The sequence below is a fragment of the Argiope bruennichi genome, chromosome X2, assembly GCF_947563725.1.
Source record: "Argiope bruennichi chromosome X2, qqArgBrue1.1, whole genome shotgun sequence".
Lineage (NCBI taxonomy): Eukaryota > Metazoa > Arthropoda > Arachnida > Araneae > Araneidae > Argiope > Argiope bruennichi.
This window is the reverse complement of record NC_079163.1, coordinates 85,438,524-85,462,017: the sequence shown is the minus strand read 5'-3', so window position 1 is coordinate 85,462,017 and position 23,494 is coordinate 85,438,524. Positions and strand designations below refer to the sequence as shown.

General features: G+C 28.5%; 1 protein-coding gene across 3 annotated transcripts in view; it reads left to right on the top strand.

The window, feature by feature from the left end:
* The window catches only part of LOC129960022 (proton channel OtopLc-like), a 63,852-nt gene that overhangs the window by 24,388 nt on the left and 15,970 nt on the right, over positions 1–23,494 (top strand). For 2 of the 3 annotated variants that reach the window (XM_056073030.1, XM_056073028.1), the window contains exon 2: positions 21,135–21,345. In XM_056073030.1, coding sequence (XP_055929005.1) covers positions 21,168–21,345 — 178 coding nt within the window. In that variant the 5' untranslated portion in view covers positions 21,135–21,167. Of the gene's footprint in view, positions 1–7,886; positions 8,102–21,134; positions 21,346–23,494 lie in introns of those variants that run through there. The other variant, XM_056073029.1, reaches the window with a different exon arrangement.

Here is a 23,494-nt window from a genome sequence, read left to right as displayed (position 1 = left end):
TTCAGACATTCATCTGCAAACTATAAAGACAGAATTGTTTAAACTTCCTTTTTCTATCATAAATACGACATTATTATACGAATTGAAAAAGTCTATAATGTTTCATCATTCATTTAAGAACTCAAAACCAATATTTAAATTTTCTTAAATTTTATGCTGTCATTCTATGTACATTAGACAATAGATTAAAACAAGAAATCGAATAAAAACATTGTAAAGTGAGTTTTAATTATTAAAAAGGGCAAAATAATGAATATGAAATAAATTTATTCAAATAATTAATTTTCTATGGCACGAATTCTAAAAACCAGCGATTCATTCTGCTTATGCTTATTTATTCTTTCCTAATGTTTATTTAGTTGTCTGAATGCAATGCCAATTCTTTCAGGTTATTGTGCAACACTATCGCATCATTCTAATTTAACAACAATAAGAGAAAAAAAACCCCAATATTTCATTCATAGAAACGGGTGTAATGAATGTTCAGTTTCATTGCAACCAATTATTTTGATGCTGAATCAATGTCCTTGGTTAATTTATTTTATACAGTTGCGAAATACTGGTAATGGTGCATGAATCAAATTCTATAACGGAAATCCTATCCTTGTGTTTGATCAGCGCGTTTGATAGCGGATCCTCACTTAATCTCCGATATTTAATATCAAAGGGCTCATTTCTTTGCACATTATTGTAAAACTTACACATTTCTAAAACTTTGAGTTCGTAACTCAAATTTCGGAACTGAGGTACTTCGAAGAAAAAAACAGCTTTATAAAAAATAATTAGATAGTATCCACATTTGTTCACTTCCTCTAAATCTTGACCTCACTTTTGAATTATTTAAGAAGCAGATGTTCATATAGAGCTAAAGTGAGTTTTTGTCTTTTAAATAAACTTTTCTTCAAATCCGATTTTTCAACTGTTGGAATATCGTGATTGTCACATTTATGCTTAAAATTCGTACTACCATTCATGGATATTCTTTTTGATATCGGTGGAGTATCGTTGCAGAAATTAATCACAGCTGTAAGCAGAAACATTTAAATATGTTAATACAATAAAAAAAAGATTAAAAAGTAAAATATTGCTCAGAGTTTTTAAAGAAAGAATAATTGATCTTGATTCAAAATTTTAAATATTCTCCTTTTTGATTTGATTTTAACAAGTATTAAATGTTCTGAAAGCCTTTCCAGAATATTTACGATCTTAAATTTCAGTCCCATGTGTATGAAAAAAAAAGAAAAGATTAGCTCTAAATATAAAAGGATACGCCCACTCCCTATGTCTTTACATTTTTTTTTTCATTTTGTCCAACATTTTCTTCCCAGTTCCTTTATCTTCAGATTTAAAATTTTCAATACAAAATGTAATTGTCTTTAATTTATTAATTATTACATGTACTAAAACATTATATTGTATTACAGAATCCTTTATAACATGGCATTATATATTTCATTATAGATTCGTTTATTGCTTGTAAAATTTATGAATCCCCAAATAAAGATTTTAATTCGAATGATTCACTTGTCTTGCATGAATAATCCAATAAAAAAAGTCATGAGAAGTCAATTGCTTGCAAATATGAAGTGTTTTTCTTTACTAATGAATAGATACTTTTGATATTTTATTACTTCTTTTTATGAAAATTTTTACATCTTGATTGCAGGTTAAGATTTATCATCAAAAACTTAATCTGCCAGCGTAGTATTAGTATGACTTCGGTAGATGGCCGGATTATTAAACAAGCAAAGTAAACAATTGTCTAGGATCCTTATAGCTTTGGAAGACGCAGAAAGACTGTAGATTTTTTGTTGTTGCATTTTCAGAGTAATCTGCCTTTACGCTTTCATCTGATTTATAAAAGCCATGTACTCCAAAATATTCAAATTCAAGTCAAGTATCGAGTAAATTTCTGAAAAATGTTTTTTATGATTTTTTTTTTTTTCAGATTCGTTTGCAAATTTGTATAGTCCTTTTATTTATTTATTTATTTATTTTTTTTTTTTTTTTTTTGACTGAGTAAGCCATAAATAAATAATCCTTACAAACGCTGTATTTGAATATTTAGAATGCAATCAGAGTTTCATCTTTTCATTTTGTTTAAAATTATTTTTAATTTCATTTTGTCTATATAAAAGATACTGAAATCAATTTTCTTGGAGGTGATTTGGAATTAAATGTTTTGTTATTTTAGTTTATCTTAAAACAAATTTATGGATGTTATATTAAACTCAATAACGATATCTGATTCTGGAAGTGGAAAGGGAGCTCAAAAAATTTGCATTTACCTTTGGGTTCCTAGGGAACTTAATTCAGTCCTCTTCTGTATATTATAAGTGAAGCTTTGAATTTTTTTTCATTCGTATTGATAATGTCAGTTTGATTCAATATGGTTGTTGTTTCTAATTGGAGGTTCCGTTGTCTAAATGATAGCATCTGAAAAAAAAAACAATTTCGTTTTATACTAAAATGTGTAGCTTTTAATAACTACATTAAGTGGAGATAAGTTAGCATGTAAAGAAAACAAAACATTAGTGAAGATTTATGAACAAAGTGATTTTTTTTTCATGCTAGCAAGTTGATTATTATCAAAAAATTAAGAGAAATACAATGTTTAAGTAAACACAAGAAAGTAATTATTTCATTAAGTAAATACAAAACATACTATGTTTCATTTAAGTAAAAAGGGATCAAATTTCAAAAGTCGAATCATAGATTTAATGTGAGAAATGTGGGAACTGACTTTTGGTTTATTAATTGGCAAAACAGTTTCAGGATTGTCGATATATAACTAAAAAATAAATCATTATCTCGCTTTTACGCTACCATCTTAAACACTTTCCCTTCGTTTACAAGGCTTTTGATGGTCTCCGCAGTTCTAAAGTTTACAATGTATTAAAGCCCTCAAGTTTGTGTTTGTGAAATGTTATGCTTCCCGCCGTTTACACCAAGCCAGGCAGGTCAAGCGCGAAAAATTGAGCCAAAATGGCCAGCCATAAATACTTCATGGCGTTATCTATAAAGGTGGAGAGGTGAAAATAATTTTGATGATCTTTATGAGTTTGAAAGGCAAATAGGAAGCATAAAAAATAAGGTTGGAAGAAATACATTTTGGCTTGCAGTCGTGGTTTTGTTTTTCATCTATAACAAATTTTTATTTAGATTGTAAATACAATACTAATTATTAAAATTTCAATGTTTGATTTGTTTGATTTCAATGTTTGATTCAGAGAATGAAATTTCTTTTGAATCTTTATCATTCCATTACTGTGTTATGAAAGAAACCTAAATTAAAAACATTATATCACCCAATATGTTATTTAGAAGTAAGATTTTTTAAGTACAAATAGAAAAACTGAGTTGTATTAGCAATTGATTTGCATTGGATATTTATTTGAGATAAATACTAGGAATAGGAGTGAAATGCTCTATAACAGTGGTTCTCAACTTGCTTAGTTATGCCTGTTTGTTTAATGTAAGAAAACTCAAAAACTCGCTGTCAACAGTCTACAGATTTTATATGTCATTTATACTACTATTCATCTGGTACCTAGAAAAATGTAAAAGTATAATAATTCTTTATAGTGATTTGAGAACAGAGATCTCAGTATTTAAAATAATAAGGAACTGGAAGATATCTATCAAATCTTTTCGTTAAGCGTTAATTAAAAAGTCATTGCAATTGTAGATGACTCTACTTGTAATAACTCTGTCTCTGAGCGATGAAGGTGTTTTCTGCAAGTTATCATTATGTAGAGAAACACGAACAAAGGAGTTATTGATTAATTCTAGTTACGAAAATGGTTTTATAGTGTTATATATTGTCGAAATATTCGCTCTTATGGGTACAATTCAGAAATTTTAATGAAGAGCAATTTTTAAATTTTAATTTGTTTGGTTTTCTAATATATCTCTGAGCGAAGTTTTTAAACATCTTCACCAATAAAATATCACAACTTCTGTTTTGGCTTCTAGTGATTCAGAAAGGTTTGCTGTTTTATGTGTGCCAATAACCGTAAATCTGGTTAATAATTAATTACGGTATCCTAAAATATGCATTTTATTCACATTTTTAAAATACTAAATCATAAAAAAGATCAATGAGCTGATGTTTGCAATTGCCATTATATTCTTACCTCACATTACGCTTCGAACGTTACATTTAAACTCTCTCCATAACCAAGATTTGTCCTTTGGCTTTATGCACTTTTCTTCTTTGCAAAGTGCCAATGCCTATCTCTTATTAATTGTCTTCATTTATAGACCTATATAGTGTCTTTCTCAAAAAGACATTATAGTTATATATCTCTCATCTAATACGTTCTCACAAAGATACAATTCACGCTTTCCTCTTACATTACTAATCATTATTGATTGGAAATCTTCACGATTCTAGGTTCAGGGTCATGCTGCGGTATTAAAGATCGTCACAGACCATAAGGTAGATCTGAATTTTTGCTTATCGAATCATAATACCTCATTCATAAAATGCAATAAATCATTGGGGAAAAGGGGAGTTATACATTCAAATAAATGCATCGTAGAATTATGTAATTTTATAATTATGTTGATATATAAAATAATTTCTGTTTATAAAGGTTAAATAACAAAGTTTATATTTTTAATAACAAAAGAACCATTTCTTCTCACTTAATATTTATTAATATTTCTTTCAAGTGTTACAAGTTTCTGCAAAAAAAAAAAAGCCAGAAATATTTAAAAATTAATCAAATTGATTCTACGAAACTTCACTAGATTATGAATTTTGCATTATTTCTGTGGGTTGCAAAAATGAATCGAATATTTATTTCAAACATAAACGAAAACGAGCATTTGCAAACTTTAAGATTATTTCTTCCCTTTTTTTCTAAAAAAAAAAAAAAAATGTCAGGTGAACTCTGTGATTATTCATCGCGTTTGAAGCTAGTATATACCCTGTATCCCTGACTTCGTATTATGAAACTGTCGCATTTAGAAAAACGTTTTTTATAAAGTTACCAACAAAACAGTTTGAAAACTAGATTTCATTTAATACACTTATAAAATTAAGGAGTGTGGCTTCTCATTAGGTCAGTAAATAAATTAAAATTATGTAATGAAAATGGACTATTATCCACTGATAAAGAACCTCAGAAATAAAACAATAAAAGAAAAATGATAGTAATTCTCTTTTTGTGTGTATGTAAGCCATGAATTTCACTATTAATGTTGGTATTTCATTAAATCAATACAATATTTCATACAACATTGGATATGGTTTAAAATTTTAGCGTTTTGATCTGAACAAATATTCTAGCTCAAGTGCAACTTAGACGAAATTTATAGCTCTCTTGATTCTTAAAATGTTTTCAGAACGGAATCAAAATTGTACAGAAACTTTCAACGCAGCAAGACTTTGCCATTCATCAAATAGTAATCCTTTTCTATTAATAATAATTTCTAACATTAATTCATAACTAATAATTTCTAACATTAATAACATTTCTAATAAGTAATAATGTAATTTTATTCTGATCATAATTTAAAATCCCCATGAATAAATTTCCTGTCATCGACTTTTAGAGAATAGCATGGTGCTTAATTATTTACATTCAGAAGCGAAGTTTTTTATATCTAAAATACAAAATATCAGATATATGTTGATGAAGCAATGATTTATTTATTCTTTTGAAAATTTATAACCATAATAACCATATGGATTTTATCTCTGATCACAAAAAAAAAGAAAGAAAACTGACATTAAGAATTTTGAAATTAACGTAAATACAAGTATGTATTCAATTTCTAATGAACTTTTAAGACATAAAATTAATGGCATTATTTTCTTTGAAATAACTCCATTCATTTTAATATATAATGAAAGATACCAGCATAAAATTCCATGTTTTTTTTTTTTTTTCGTATATACCTTATGAGTCACAAAATACTTCTTGTAACTACATTTTAGAAAAATTATTAGAAGCTCAAGTATACTAGGCACATATTCCCGCAAAATCTGAAATCTATTCATTCGAGTATAGAAAAATCAATTATTTACTATACATAAATTTAAATAACATGAATTTGTCAATTATTTAATGGTTGATTTATGAATATTATAAGAAGACATAAAAAAACTACGAAAAATCTGTGATTTCATGTATGTATTTTCATATTTAAGTAATTCAGTTTCATTTTTCAAGCCTTATTTGTACTGAGTACTCCGTTGGACTTTTTGTAAAACTGTACATCAAAGCTAACAGCAGTGATTGTTTCCAAATTAAATTGAATTAGTGAGAACTATCTCAATGTATTGATTTTTTCAGAAAAATGAGATAGCCAATGTGGTTTCTAGAAAAATTCTGAGAGATTTTATTTCGTTAAGGCTAATAAAAATCTTGATAATGATCTACTAAGCAAAATCAAATAATCATTTTAAGTTTCTCGCTAAAAGCTAACCATTGCAAAAAAATATACCGTTAATAAAAAAAATTTAACCCCATAAAATGTTACGTCGCCTACAAGAAATGAAGTACAAATCGGAAGTTGGCTATAAAAGAGGAGTCATAAAATCTAGCCTTCTTATTTCACATCTAAGTAGAATTGACAATAGCTGAAAGCAGGCGATAAATGTTCCATACATTATCCATTGCTTTTCTTAATATTTTGAAAACATCCATCTTCTAATTTATGCTTAAAAATATTTTCACATTATCTGGGTTCATTTCTATGAGGTAAGTAATAGTTGATCTATTTATGTATTTGTTTCATGCTAAAAATAGGTAAGCGTAACAAACTTGATGCTTTTTAATAATTTAAAGTAAAAACAGATTTTTTGGAAATTTTATATTCATGTTATTAAATGTAAATTTTTGTTCTCGTAGAACTAATTTGAATATTACCATTTGTTTATTTTATTCATTTGATCATGTTTTCAAATATTCTCATAGAAAACTTACAATGAGCAGATAGTATTTATGTCTTTTCCTTTAGTATTACCGTTATTAGAAGAAAGTTAATTTTTTTTCTCTATTATGTAAATAAACACGAAATTACAATCAAAACATTGATGAAATTATTACTTTGAGCTTGAAAAAGAATTTGTTACATTGCGCATGATTGATCAATAAATTTTCTGGTTCAAAATTCATTGACTTTGACACTCTAAGTAAAATATTAACATTGATCATGCATTAATTATATATTTATTCTGTAGACAGTGAAAAGAATTCTTTCATGATGTTTTGTAACTCTTGAAGAGCATTTTATTTCTTACTGCTGTTATTAATGTCCATTCATATTTCGAAGAAAATTAAAAACTTTAAATTCATAAACATTATTTCCACGGCGTTTTCGTTCTAAAAATAATTTTCTTTCTTCCATCTAACTATTATCGCCTAATAATGCTTAACTTGATTTAATAAAGTAATTCCTTCATGTGTTTTACGAATTTTAATATTTGTATATGCTATATTTCTTGCAAGACAGATGGAAGATTATTCTGTACAGTTCCTGAAATATTGCTAAAACCAATTACTCTTAATGTCTTCTGAAACTAATACATTAAGATTTAAAATTAGATTTAAAACAATATAATTTTTTTTAAAAAAACTTTAGAATCACTATTCTTTTTTATTAGATGTAGCATTCTGTATTCCTTCTTCAACACTGTGTGAAAAACCTACATATAATGTATCACGAAAAGTTTTGACGTTTAAAAAAAACTGTCCATAGAACGTATACGTGACATCCGATTGCAAGATAATAAACGCAGTGAAGGTTATCGATAGGTTTAAATTTGTTTCGGTGTTTTGCTGTTTGTTAGATTACGAATTTATTAGGATAAAACAATAGTGAGTACGTTTCTTTATCATCTAAAAAATGATTTGGGTCGATAAAACAAAAATGATATTTCAGAGGAATGCTGTACTCGGCGACGAATCCATGTTTCTTTCCTCCACAACAATGTTCCGCTACTGCACATTTACTTAGAAAAGTCGACAGATCTTGACTATAAATAAAAATTTAATTATATTATTTAAACAAACTAAAATACGACATGTCCGCTAGAAGTAAAAAAACGAAAAGACTTCGAACTAGTCTCAGGATAAAGATGTTCCAAGTAAGTGAAAATTGTTCATGGCAAATTATCTTTTAAGGTTTTGAACATTAATAATTATCTGTTCACTAATGCTGTCAATCAAAAACAATATTCCATATACCGAGAAAATAAAATTGCTCGTTTATGAATATCGTTTTTTTGTATCTAATTTAAATAGAAAGCTCGTATTTAGCTAGAAAGCCTGTAGATATTTTGTACACACTCGATATACAATACTGAACTAAGTGCAAATTTAAAAAGAAAAATTGTATTTATGGATTTGATAGATTTTAGCAAAATTTTTATTACATTTTCAAACCTCTAATTAGAAAAAAATTGTTCTATAAGACATTTTGTCTCAAAGCTTCATGTTTATTTAGCCTTGAATAAACAAAAAAATAACTGGAGGCAAAAAAATTATATCGAATAAATGGTTTCTTTATTTATCATTATTCAAATATGTAAAATAAACGTTTTCGCTTAATAGTTATGCCTCTTTATGGCACAGTTGTCTCAAAAGATTTTTTAAGGAATACTTCATTATTCAAAAAGAATTTTGTTTTCATATCCAAAGTAGAAATTACTGTTCTTGAAATATTTGTGCTACAACAGATTTATGAGTAGTAGAAAGCTACTTCTTCAGAACAAGTTCTGCATATGCTCAGGTAGTAGATATCTTCATTCACAAAATGATTTATGCATAATATTGTTATTCCTTTCCTTTTTTAAGTTTTGCAAATGCAATACATTAGTATATATTTCCTTCGTGCGTAAAAATATTTCGAAAACAAATATTGGGGATAACAAATTACTCGAGCATTTATAAATTTATAATGATTAGATAATGCAACTTCTCAATTTATTTATTGGATGTGTACTTAGAAAAATTATGTAATCATATACACAAATCTTCCGAAATATGACACTCTTAAAAAACGCAATTTTTAATTCTAAATTTTGGCATGGACAGATTTTTAACAAAACATAGAATATTTTCTGTATTATATTTAAATAATATTAGTGTTGTCGAAATAAATGATAAAAAAACATTTTAAATATTAATCACAGGCATTTGACTGTTTTGTAGACGTTTTCTTAAAAAAGAATTGATAACATTTTCTGTTTTATAAAGAAACAGAAGCAGTTTCATTTTGAGAAGTAAAATATTTTCGAAAGAAATAATGTGTTAATTGCATGTGAGATAAAAAAAAATAGTCCATAAAATTGTTTTGATTTAAAAGAAAATCAATCTATACTAAGTTTTTCATACTTGTTATGTGATTGACAATTTTGACGATTGCCTATATATATTTCTTTTAATTGTGATGCGTTTTATTCTTTGAAAAAAAAAACAGATACTTTATTCATCTGCTTCAGGATGAAAAATCGCTGTTATTAAATATAAAAATTGCAGCAAAGAGTTATCTTAGAAAGAAAAGGATCTTTTCTTTATAACAGTCAGTATCTTTATAATCAAGAAAGTTTGTAATTATTCAACTTTCAAAATTATTCATAATTCTATAAGATGAAAATTCATATAATATTGCTTGAATAAATCTCAGTTGCTATAATAAAACTTTCGTCTATTTATATTTTGGGATGAATCTCTTAAGTCTCTATCTAGTAAGAAATAAAGGCACTTCTAAAAGATTTAACAAACATACCCGCTTGTTTTAGAAATGATTGTCATTTTTAGCATTCCTCAGTTTAATTTAAATACTTTTTTAAGATTGAGGCATGTTATTAACTTCTCTAGATACCTAGAGATATAATTTTATCGCATATAAAAGGCATGTATGGCATACTTTTAACTTAATTTTAAAAACTGGAAAACAGTTATAATAAAGAAACACGAACTGCATTAATTCTACCGTTTTTATATTTATTTGTATATTAACTTTAGTTTATCAAGTTATTCAAAATATGTTTTTTTTTTTTGTTTATACTACAGAAAATGCTTTATTCAAATTATACACTCTCTGGTTTTATAATTACCTATAATTAAAAGTTGAATCGTGGTATTGTGACTGAAAAATTCTCTCATCTATCAAATCACGTTTTTCTTAGAGCATTAAAGTTGTACCATATTCTTCGCTTGTATTTAATCTCGACAAATGTTTTTCTTGATATCCATATAACATTCTTTTTTTCTCGCGATCTGTAATACAATGGAATCTCTTTCTGAAAAATTTCATTTCCTTCATTTTTCTTTTCAGAGCTTAACTTTGAGTAGAAATATTTCATTTTTTCTGTCAGATTTCATCTCTAACAATCTTGTATCTCCCACAGATATCTACAGAATTTAAACTAAAAGCATCAAATATATGAATTTCAGTCACGAAGTACACAGATTTGAGTGTCTGATAATTTTATCTTCAAGAATTTGAATTTTCTAGTATTTATCTTCCTCGCATTTTAGTTTAATCATATGTTGTCAATACTGAAATTTGGTCGCATTATCAGTGTAATGGTTGGCTTTAGTATTACTCTTACGCTTTATATGCATTTTTTTTTAATTCGTGATTTATTTCGAGATAATATTATTGGTTTACTAGAATTAAGAATTTGCTCTAACTCTTTCAAGATGGGAAATTTCAGCACATATTTCATTTATTATTGCAAAAGCTTCCTCTAAGTAAACTGTCAGTAAGAGATTAAAACGTCTATTCATTGGCAAAAAGAATCAGTTATTTATTGAATCGGGAATATAAGTTTTATCAAATTGCCACCCTTTCTAGATACCATAGCATGTTCTTTTAGGGATAGAGAATGTGGAGTCTTTCAGGGGAAAGGGGGTATTTATTTCAATCATGATAGTTTGTATTAAATGTGTATCATCAAAATCGATCGTATGATTTTTAATTTCTTGAAGAAAAACGTAACAAATCGGGCATCTGATTTTTTTATAAAATAAATTAGAAAATTTTCACAAGTTTCACATGCTTTTTGAAACTGTTTATTTTTTTTTAAAAAAAATACTAATTTATAAAAAATGCTAACTTACTCCTTTAGTGTTTGTTCAAGAACTTGGCTGTCAAGTGATAAAATGTATTCTGAAATAAAAGAATTAACTTATTTTTAATTTTGCTTAAGCTATTGGCTTCTGTTTTTATAAGAATATTTTAAACCAAAGGGCAAGGAAAAATTTTGTACAGTTTTCAGTTTTAGTTAAACTTTTCAATTAAGATAATTTCTTCGATTTAATAATGTGAATTCATTCTGATATCATGCATATAGTCACATTTTTGTATTTCTGTATCATGTCTGTAAATGATGCATATACAAAGCATACGAAACTACATGCACATTCGATATGAAAGAAGAAATGGATATTTAGATTTCTTAGATAATCTAAAACGTGTCGATGCCATATTTTCACTTTTCTACACTTCGCTTTATTTTAAATGAATTTTAATTCCTTCTTTTATTTAGTAGTACAGGGTAGTTATAATTAAATTTCCCCTATAAGCAGCATCTTACAACGCAAACGGGTGAACGGATTGCAACGAAATTTGGTATATAGACTCTCACGGAATTTCGAAAAAGAAAATTTAGTTCCAAAATGTCCACCAGAAGGCGCTTTTTCCAGAAAAACATTAACACAACAAACGACCAAAACGGAATACAGAATCAATATTAACATTTATCGACTAGTTTCTGATCACCTTGTCATCGAACCGCATTAAGTAAAAACAAGGAAAGAATAACAAAACGATGTTTGAGGGAAAAAAAAAAACAGTTTAGTTTGCAGAATCAAGAATAGATTAGGACGAAATTGCACAAGAGGAGCAGTTGTTAATCGTGTCCAGAACGATGTAGGGAAAGGTGCCCCATGTTGCCACCCTCATTCACTTGCAAAATTTCAAGTCAGTGGACATTGTATTCAACAGCAGATCGTAACTGATCAGTAGTGATGTTTCGTACATGAAGCGTTATGAAGTTCTTTAAGTCATTCAACGTCGTAAAACCTGCACGATACACCAGATTTTTAAGTAAACTGAACTTTTTTTTTTTTTTTCTGAAACAGCCTACTGTTATTTTTTCCTTACCTTTACTTAATGTGGTTCGATGACAAGGCGATCAGAAACTAGCCAATAAATGTTAATATTCTTTCTGTATTCCGTTTTGGTCGTTTGTTGAGTTAAATTTAATGTTTTTCTGGAAACGGCGCCATCTGGTGGATATTTTAAAAACTTTTTTTTTTTAAATTCCATGAGCGCATCTCGTGTATAGTCTATATACCAAATTTCGTTGCAATCCGTTCACCCGTTTGCGTTGTAGGATGCCATTTATAGGGTAAGATTAATTATAACCATCCTGTATATAATGACAGTTCATTTCAAATATTTTCTTAATATAGTATGCTGGCTTTTAGAATACTGGTAGGTCTTGGCTACCTTGTCGTATAAAATATTGACTGTGCTTATTTTCAAATAAATTTCTTACGTATAACGGGATGAGATCCCCCCCAACAAAATATTTCATGCATCAAATTGTGACAGACATTAGAAGCGTGTTGTTTAAATAGCCTTGCATCTACTGTGCTTATTGAGCAAATGAACTTTCCTAATGAAGTCTCAAGACATGAGTAGTGCCATTAAAAACGTAAGTATTCGGTTAATCTATCTTCTATTTGGATTTTGCTTTTACAGGAACTAAGAGTCATTTTCTTATTCCTCCCGTAAATTGCACAAAAAAATAAACAACATTTTATTCTTTCATTTTCAGCAATGGAAAAAATTTGATTAAATATTTGATGAAACTGTTAAATGGTTTAATTCATCGGTAAAAACTATTGTTGAAAATTATACGAAAAAAAAATTTATTTGTCAAAATTCAAAGAAAACTGCATGACAACAAAACAGGTATAATTGAATTAACAATTTTTTTGAATTTTAAAATATAGATAGGTTGAATGGTCGATGTTTAATTTTTAATTAATTAAAATTTCGAAAAATCATTCTGAGGTCCATATTGCCGCCCTCCAGAGTTTATTTGTGCTAAATTTAATAGCATGTTTATATGGCATGTAGAGTGCCAATGGACACACATATACATAAAAACACAAATTATCCTTTATTATTAGTAGAAATGCATCTTATAAAACCCATAATAGTTCAAACCGTTTATAATCCATCAACTTACTGATTTAGACATTAGGCTAATTACACCTTTAAAATGCTTAAATTTTGTTTCGGTGCAAACTAAATTAAATTAACCAATCATGAAAAGATGAAATGTTTACGTATTTTCACTTCTTCGTTTTATCACGATTTAAAATCGCGAGTCCTTCCAGGGTGAGATTTCCAACTAGCCAGACTAAATAGCTACCTAGGACCACAGAGTTGAGACGAGACAGCGGTCAGGCCGTTTAAAAAATGTTTCTAACCTTGTTGCTACACTATATGCGTTTACATTGAATAACTGAAAACATTTTTTTAATTTAAAGTAGAAACCATTATTCATTTATAATACATTGGAATATTAATTATTCAATTTACAGGTTAAGTTATATTCCTCTGAACAAGTCACATAAAATAATAGTTTTTAATTTTATATTTGTTTGAAGTTTATTATTTTCTAATGATTTATCGTGATTGTTAAAAGCCTTTATTTGTAAATAAGAAAATTCCTAACTAATAATTAAAGAATTTTTCAAGCATTTTATTATTTCAATCATTTTTTCCGTCATATGCATATAGAAAAAATAAATACATACAACCAGATATTCTCACAATATTATTGAAATCAAAAGTTAAAAGTTGAATAAGTTTGCTGAAATGTGAAACTGAATTGACAAATTATTCAAAGAATGGCCTCAAAATGTGTATTATACGATATCACGATACGCCTAAATTCTACACTGGATCCATCACCCATAGCTTCGGATAGATTCATCTGGCTGAATTCATCGCAAGTAGCGTTAAACCTGTTCGTTAATTACACATAACAACAATTGAAATATCCTCAGATTGTTTGGTAATGAAATTCATGAAATCAGGCACTAATATCAACTTCATCTTCGCTGTTTAATAGGAATTCAAATTCAAGTTTTGAGCATGTGCTTCAAATCTACATTTAATAAGATTAATTAATTCCAATCAATGAGTCTAGAAAAAATATTGACGATTTTAAAAAGTGGTCCCAAAATTGCATAATATGTGATTATATGATTTGGGAGATATATTGGGAATAATTACGCAAGACATTAAACAAAACGAAAAACGGCTATTTGAAAAGCAGTCTTTGATAAAACTTTAGCAGTCAATACTTTTATTATTTGCTCATGCTTTGATTGCATAAGTAAAGCAATTTATATCCTAATGTGGCCTAAATAACCTGTACTTATATGTAAAGCATTTCAAAAAACGATAAACATTTTTTTGAAAAACAATCTTTGATGAAACCCTGACATGTTTACTGCCATGCGTATGTTCTTTTATTCATACTGTTTTTTCAAAGCCATTCATTCTTAATTTGATTGCATGAGTAAAAGGATTTGGACCCAGACCGAACTGAAATTCTCTCTGCACGGTCATATGTAACTGTTGTTACGTTTGCATGTACCTTCATTGCAAAGTCATGTTCCATCATATGAATTCGTCTCTTTAAGCGTTGATTCTAGAATGAATTATAGCATTTTGTCTCTCAGACAGAAATCTTCTTTGTGGCGACCTATTTGTATGTTACGCCCTTTTGAGTAAATGCAGTTGCTAAGTGATGAATAAATAATTTATAAATAGGGAATAGAATAGAATAAATAATTTATAAAAATTTAATAATTACAAATTTTGAAAAAGCATTTTTATAGTGTACTAAAATAATATTTTTTTGTTTTGTTTTTAATCATTAATTTATATAATTCATTGCGATGAATATAGTGGTGTCTTCAAATTAATTTTTGCTCATACTTAGTAGTAGGTAGGGCCATTCGCATGGAATCAGAATTTTGTTAAGTGAAACGATGAATTAATAGCTAAATTCCAAAAATTTTAAAATAGCATATTATCTAGAATATACAAGAACAAAATTTCAAAACTTTAGCGCATTAGGCAGTGAGTGAAAAAAAAAGATATGAATAATCCATTCTATAGAAACATGAAGCAAGCTGAATTAAATAAATATATTTAAAAATAAATGAAAATGTGCATTGTAAATTAGATTATACATACAATGGGGCTTATAAATTATTAGAACAATTTTCAAATCAGATATTTCATGGGAAAAATAATGAAAATCAATTTATAAAAAAATTCATATAGAATTTCTATTTTTTAAAAGTTTATTTCATAATTATTTTCTTAAAAAGAATGATTAAATAACTTTTGGCTCCTCTAGAAAAGAGAAAAATTTTAACATAAATGGCGATAAAATGACTTTTTGTAGTAATTCGAGCAAAATCATTTTTTATGATAATTATGATTAAAAACACTTGTCTATCCCTAATCGCCTCCAAGGAAAAACTGCTGCAGAACATAAGAAAAATCATAGAGAATTAAACCAACAATTATAAAATCAATAATGATGCTGAAGAAAGGAAACACTCTTTTGTACACTTGCTAGGTCAAACTACAAAAATTCAGCTTACTAGAATTAGAAAACAAAAACAGGATAATCCCTATATACCCTTAAAATTTTAATCAGATATACTTTACCGAAGAACACACAGACTCCGAAATCAAGTGCATCGATACTGAAAGATCAAAAGCAGAAAAAGGCACAGAAAGTGCCTATTGTATACTTCAAAATAATAAAATTATAACATCATAGTGAGATAAGCTAAATCTAAAATATTCAGTTTTTCAAACAAAAATCCTTCATTTAAAGTACCTTCTGCATTACACAATCCAATCAAAATTTGGACACGTGGTTTATCTGGCCTGATGGTTATTCTAAATCGCCTATACACCCTTAAAATAATTAGTCTTTATTCATTTAAAATGCCATATCAGTCACCTGAGCAATGAATACGCAGAACAATTAACCAAGGAAGCCTCACGAAAGGCAATCTTTTCTTCCTGCCAGAATCATTGTCCTATCTGAAATCTCAAGTTAAGATAGTTACTTTAAATATATGAAAAGAGAAATAGAATTAGAAAGAAACCAACAGAAGTAAATATGAAATAGTACCCAGAGTTTCAAATAAGTCTATTTATATTCGTATTATGGCATGGGCTCTTCCCTATATTCTTTGCACGAATGATGACTTCTCTTGTGGAGAAAATGTAATCCATTGCAATTCCTACAAAAATCTCCACTAACAGTTTTTTTGTATATCCAAACTCTTATATTACAGAATAAACTACAATAGCTAAAAAACATCCTCACAAATAATTTGGTAAGAACCACATTTCGACTTTCAATACACCTCATGTGTGATTTAAGTAATCTTCTTGTAGAAGAATATCGTTGAGTTTAAATTTTTATGAACTGATGTATAAATCCAGCAACTTAAAACTTTCCCGTTTTATGCTTTATCTTTGATGTGTTTCAACTTTTCTACTTTTTTTCCCCTTATCATTGTTTTTTTTCTGTATCATTTTTATCTTTCTGCTTATTTTGTGTTTCTATATTTAATATTTGTATTTTGTCCCAATATATGGTTTTTTCTTTAAAAAAAATATAATGGTTTTTTTTAAATCATTATTTATCGTAAGCAGATAGGAGACTTGCGACTGTAAAAAATGTAATGACCTGAACAAATGAAATTCGGTAAACATTGCGGTAATTGCTAAACGTATTTAACATATTTGCTAAATCCAAGCAAAAATCTATCATTATTGATTTCTGCAATTCATTTTAAATGTTTAAAACCCAATAAGGAATGCAATGCCTCGTTCAAAGATTATATTCTAAATATTTACTCACTAATGAAATCATCTACTGTTTGTAAGAGTGTTGCTACAAAAATTTGTTTATGGGTAAAAAATTAACATGCATGTTGGAAGTGCGCTGAAAAGTGAAAATGGGGAACTGACCACTTACAACCTTCTCATTAGTATGGGTGACACGGGCTTGCTTGCCTATAATACCACCTAAAGGTGACGTCGCAAATAAGCTTTACAGAAAAGCAAAAAATAGGCATCAACTATAACAATAGAAAGAAAAAAAATAGAGCATACGGAACCATTAGTGTGATTTTAAGACTAAATTGTAGATTCTCCATTAAAAAGAAGAGAAGGGAAAGCCTATCTACTCGTCTATGTACATGTGAGCATAACTAAATAAACGTTATGATTTCGATAGATAAAATGAATTACAATTTTATCATCAGAATTTTATCCATGTGCCTATAAAACCAGAACCTCCAAAAAAAAAGTCGAAAATTTCGGTGCATGAAATTTATCCCAAATTTGATGATTTCGTTGAATTTTTATTAAAAAAATAATATTAAACAATTAAACTAAGAGACTAATTAAAAATCAGTTGACACAGCATTTTATTAGGAAATTCTTACAAAGTTACGGAAAGATACACATGCTCTTTCAGCCATTATCATGACAAGCTCAAATAACTATTCAGCTGTAGAATGTAAAATACAGCGTTCAAAAATATTCGTATTTTAATTAATTTTTCAGGTTATGTCTGGTTTAATGCTTTTTTATTGACTTCATTTCAGCAATTAATTAACGTAAGCCTATTTTCATTTTAAGCTTAGTAATAATTTGGCGCTGCTGATTAGGCGTTACTGCTTAACGTTAGTGTCATTTTTATTTAAAAATTATCAAAAATCCTTATTTTTATCCTATCTAGCATAATAATTCAAATATCCCTTATTTCCATTTATTTTTTCATTTTAAAATGATGTATAATTTAATAGCAAAAGCTAAAGAAAAGAAAAATTTTAGGTACATGGATTTTTTTTTACTAGTTTTTGTTTTTGTTTTATTTAATGGTTTCAAGTACGAAAACAGTTTTTCTTTATCAGCTTCAGTTTTTGAGATTTAAAACAACTAAGTTATAAAATATTTAACATTTCATAGAACAAGTTATTCTTCAAACAGAAGAATCACATGAAAAGAAAAACTGTGTTTTTTTCTCACACAAAATATCTGAGATGTACAAAAATAACAAAAAGATACCATAGTATCAGTCATGGAGAAGATTAAATTTCACAAACATCGATCAGTGATTTGTGTGGAATTAACAATAGTTACATCTACTTGGTCAGCAATGAGATTACAAAATATCTTTGCTTTTTGTGCAAGAAGAATCATCTTTTGTGCAAAAGAAGAATCAAATAAAACAACTGGATAAAAATAGAGAAAAACTGTTGGAGAAAGAAGTGTCATTCGCGAATCCTTAGATGGGTGAGATATCTGTAAGTAAATCTTTGGTTAACAGAACAATTTTATGAAGGGTTTTTTTTTTTTTTTTTTTTTTAAGATCTTGGTGGTGCTAGTAAAATAACAATGTGAACGATTACAACAGGACATAAAGATAATAGAGAACAAATATCGCCGGCATCCTGGAATAGGGATAGCGCGTCTTCTCCGTTTTCTGGGCTTCCCGGGTTCGAGTCCTGGTTCGGGTATGGTTTTTCTTCACCCTGTGTTCTATCTGTGAGGTGTGTGAAAGTGCTCCCTGTGAAATGGGGTTGTGCAAGCGAATGTGTGAAGGCCATTTTCATATGAGCTAGAAGTCAGATTTCTGCCCTCGGGTGCTCAGGAGTTTTTACCCTCAGAAGCTACTGCACCCCCTTTCCGTGGTAACACAGACACGACATCATCATCAGAACAAATACCGGGGCAGATAGGATACTTAAATGATGACAGATTACTATTGAAATCTACAAAAAGACTGTGTAAACACTCAAAAGTGTGTAATAAAGAACACTTTAAGAGTAGAAGATGATATTTTTTTTCTTCTTTTTATTTGATTCTTCTAATTTCTCTTTATTAATGAAGATGTAGATTGGCAGCAATTTTTTAGTGATTTTACAATTTATTAACATGTTTTACAAAATTTATAATAGAAATGTGTTTTAATCAATAACTTATCAATAAGCACAGTCATTTGAACCATTTCCCAGAAAATCTTGTCGACACTATTGGAAAGCACGAGTTATCAGCCTTCATTTCCCAATAGCATGATCTCCTCGCTAGCCGGACATCCCCCCCCTTGCGACTTTTGGTTGTGGGGTTATTTGAAGGACAATATTTACTGTCAAAGGCCATCATCTCTATCAGATCTGAAGGACAACATTTGGCACCATATTCTTAATATTCCCTCAGCCTCACTCCGGTCATCTATAGAAAATATATATGGTTCTCCGATTAGAGCGTATTGTTGAAAATGAAGGACACATATTCAGCAATTTTAATTTTACTTTATTTAACAATTATAAACCATGTTAAATGGTTTTATGTGTATTACAACGCCACCTAATGGTGAATTTTTTTACTTTTTTATTTAATAAATATAAAGCGCATCATCTCAATAATCTGTAGTTCAAATTTTATCTCATTTGGATCAATAGAACGCATTTTAGAGCCCTCTGAAGTGGGTAACTTATTTTTTGCTAAGCCTGTACTTATATGATTGCAGATTACTGTTTGGATCTACAAAAAGACTACATAAATTTCATTCAAGAATGCTAAACAAAAGAGGCTTTTGGAGTGGAACAGAATATTTTTCTTTTGTTTGCATTTCATTCTTCTTCATTCTAAATTTTAGCCAAACTATATTAGACTTACTTGAGTGTTTCTATGTTTTTCACTCAATTATATTGTTTTGCATAATTTATTACAGAAAACGGCATTTAATTTAACGCCTATACCCAAAGCCTAATTTAAATAGCACTACCGTTATGTCATAAGATATAATCGTAGAGCTGATGGGTAAAAATTAAAATCACATTGGTTTTCAGCACCATAAAAAAACACAAAATCAATTGGAAAAATCTTCCATGTCAAAATATCTGTTGACCTGTCTAATTAATAAATAAAACTATTCCTTTCTAATATGAAGAAGGACAATTTTTTCAGTGCAGAAATTTTAGTCAAATAAATAATGTCGTTAGCTAATTAACTTTAATTTTACAAATTAACTCAAAAATTTAATTTTTAACTGGCCGTCTTCAATAAACATCTGTTTGCAAATAATAATTTTAATTAGTCGTGTCTGCCAAATATGATGAATTACATCTTATCACAACAAAAGAAAGTGCTATCTGAAATTATACTTGCTGGATAAATACAGAGTATTCTCGTCCCATACGCTCAGGCATCTTGAAATAGCTCTCTCGTCGTTGTGGTTATGCTTGTAAGGTAGCAAATTTAATTGATGAAATTTTTCTAGTTGTTAAAATCTGAGTACTCTATCAAAAACGGGTTTTTTTTTCGATATATCCCGAAAAGGGAGAGCGGTGAGACCTGTGACGACGAATCTAGGATTCATAAGTTTTGCTATGAAATAAAAATTGGATAAATCGGTGCCATGGTTATAGCTGAGGTACACTTCCAAGATTTTCCTACAGGAAATGTCAAGATATCCACATAAGGAATATACAATGAAGTTTATTTTTCAAATTTCTCTCGATATTGGAGAGGGGGCAGACGATTATTGATGATATATCTAGGGTTCATGAACTTTATTTCATATGAAATAAAAATTGAGGAGACCGGTCCAATGCTTAGGGTTAGGGATTGGCTCTTTTGTTCTATGAATTATTTCAAATATATAAATTAATTCCCGATAAATGTTCCGATATAAGGTTACATGGTCAGGCATACACTGCTGGAAATACACTGCATACATTGTCGGATTAAATACGAGAAATAGCATATACAAAAAATTACACTTTTCCTCTGTTCCCCATGAGGGGGGGGGGTCCTGCCATTCCTCTCATTTCAACAATATTTCTTTTAAAAATTGTTAAGATGGTTCCACTAAGACTTCTAAGAATGGATTCAATGATATCTTGCATTTGATTAAAAGACATACTTGATTTCGAATACTTTGACTGATACGAATCGTATGTGTCGGACACATTTGTTACCATATCCACTCTACTTTACATGACACCTAATCTTGTCAACCGTTACTGTTTCAGAGTCGGCGATCAGATAGTGACCCTATAGGAGGTATGAACTACCATGGTATGAGCAACATGAATGGAAGAGTGAAATCTTACCCACCAGCTCAAGATGATAGCGGGATAGAAAGCAATAATGATCTGAAAAATATTATTGTGCCATCTATACAAATTCCTCGGATGAGCCAAGATGTCATCAACTCTGCACCACCTTCTCCTGGTGGTAAAGGTTAGTAAATATTCTCTTTATAAAGGAAACTAAACATTTTGTCGATTTTAGAAAATTTAGCGTTGTGTATTTATCTTAAGAGTATGTAAATTTAACTATACGGATTATTTCTGAAGTTGAAACCACCAAAAGAAGAATAGTCTTCTTTTACAAATTTTTCTTTCCCTTTCATAGCACAAAGCTATTTAATAGATTATTCCACGATTCAACACGGCTCTTGCGCCAGTAAAACCCAATCAACCACTATTCAACACCTCAAAAGGTGCAAAATAAGGCTTTCTTATTACAAAATAACGAAAGAAGTTTCTCGTTCATGTTAATTAAGATTTCCTTTTTTTAGTTAATTTTTAAACGTTAAATATACAAGATGTCCTGAAAAAGTGGATCAGCTGTTTTTCTTTAAATATTACTATTAGATGCAATCATTAGTAATTGCAAATATTCATAAAATAACCAAACATATGAAAATGCCTTGATTTCCGTAAAAAGAGATAATAAAATTAGAAAAATTAAATTTTTATATGGCCCCTTACACGAAATCCAAACACACTATCAATTAGTAAAGTTTTCAGCTAAGTATATTCAATGTTACAGGCTTCTATCTGTAAAATTTCTTGAGAGATTGGGGAGGGGGGGGGGCAAACCTTTTTTCCATACCTCTGACTGGTGTTTCAGTGACACTTTCGTTGTAATTTTCAAAGATACATTCATACACGTCACGGAAGACAATTAGAAGGTCAAAATCAAAAATAATAATGCATATATTAACTTTACTTAAATTTTAAAAATGGTCAGATAAAATATTCATTAAAGTGATTAATTTTAAATTTTTTTAAACGAACACCGTCGGCATCTATATAAGGCTGCATTTTTTTAACAATCGCCCACAAGTGCGAACAAAAAATTTTATTTTCTTGCTCGGCATTCTGGTAGTTCTCTGAGATATCTCAAAGTTTTAGTTTTTCAAGTTTCTCTTCCCTTGTTTATAAAATCGATATTACAGCAGTCCACCGATTAAAGTGGACAACATTATACAGGATTGGAAATTTCTTTGAAGTCATAATGATCGGATTATATACTATTGGACAAATATTTGTAAATGACAGTACTTTTTTTGTATTGAATAAATCTGCATTTTTGAAATAAATGCTTCCAACTAAATTTGTGCTTAATCCCTCTAAATTCAAAAATAGGAATATTTCTGTAAATATTGTAAATAATAATGTGAAATTTTGTCTGTGCATATATGAATGTAAGAGAAACATTTTACAAATTTACGCTTTTACTCAATAAGGTACGAATTCTTTTTTTAAAATTATTTTTAACTTTTTCTATTAATCTCCACAGAAGCTATAGTGGTTTGAAAGAATTGCCCATCTTATTTAATAAAACTTTGTAATTGGAAGTATACAAATAGTTGTAATATTTAAGAAAATAAAAATTTGTTTCACTTCTTTAGGATACCTTATGTATGAATAATATTTTTTTTTAAATTGTATCCTTTAACATGACTTGAAAGAAAAATGCATGATGAATGAAAAGAATTATAAAACGTTACAATCAGTTGTTAAGATGAAAGCAATGATGAGTATTTTTTATGAAATTGATGATCTTCAACGAGCAAATATATTGGATATAAGGCATTGAGATTAAATGTTTTTTAACCTTATTTTATAGTTTTAAAAATTCTCATAAAATATATCAGCGCGATCATTACCGTTAGTCAGTTTTGATCATCATTTTTAAAAAGCTAACATTTGAATACGATTATTGAGTTCAAACTTTTCAATTTTTCTCTTACATCCTATTTCTTTCTAACCAAAATATGTGCTATCACAGAAACCAAAATAAAAACCAAACTATTTCAACAAAATAAAAATTAGCTATCAGAGAAAGAATTGATTAATACGATAGAAGAAGGATTTTCATAGTACAGTATTATTTTATTTATAATGATGGAAGAGAAGTGAAAGGCTAGTAATAGATAAAAAAAATAATTTGAATAATTTCTCATGATTGAAAAATAATGAGTAATTTTTTTAATTTTAATCTTCGATTTTGCTTAAAACCATTCATCGTTTAGAATATCAAAGTAAATAAATGTTTTCTAGGGTTAATCAATCATTTTTCAATTTCTGAAATACTGAAT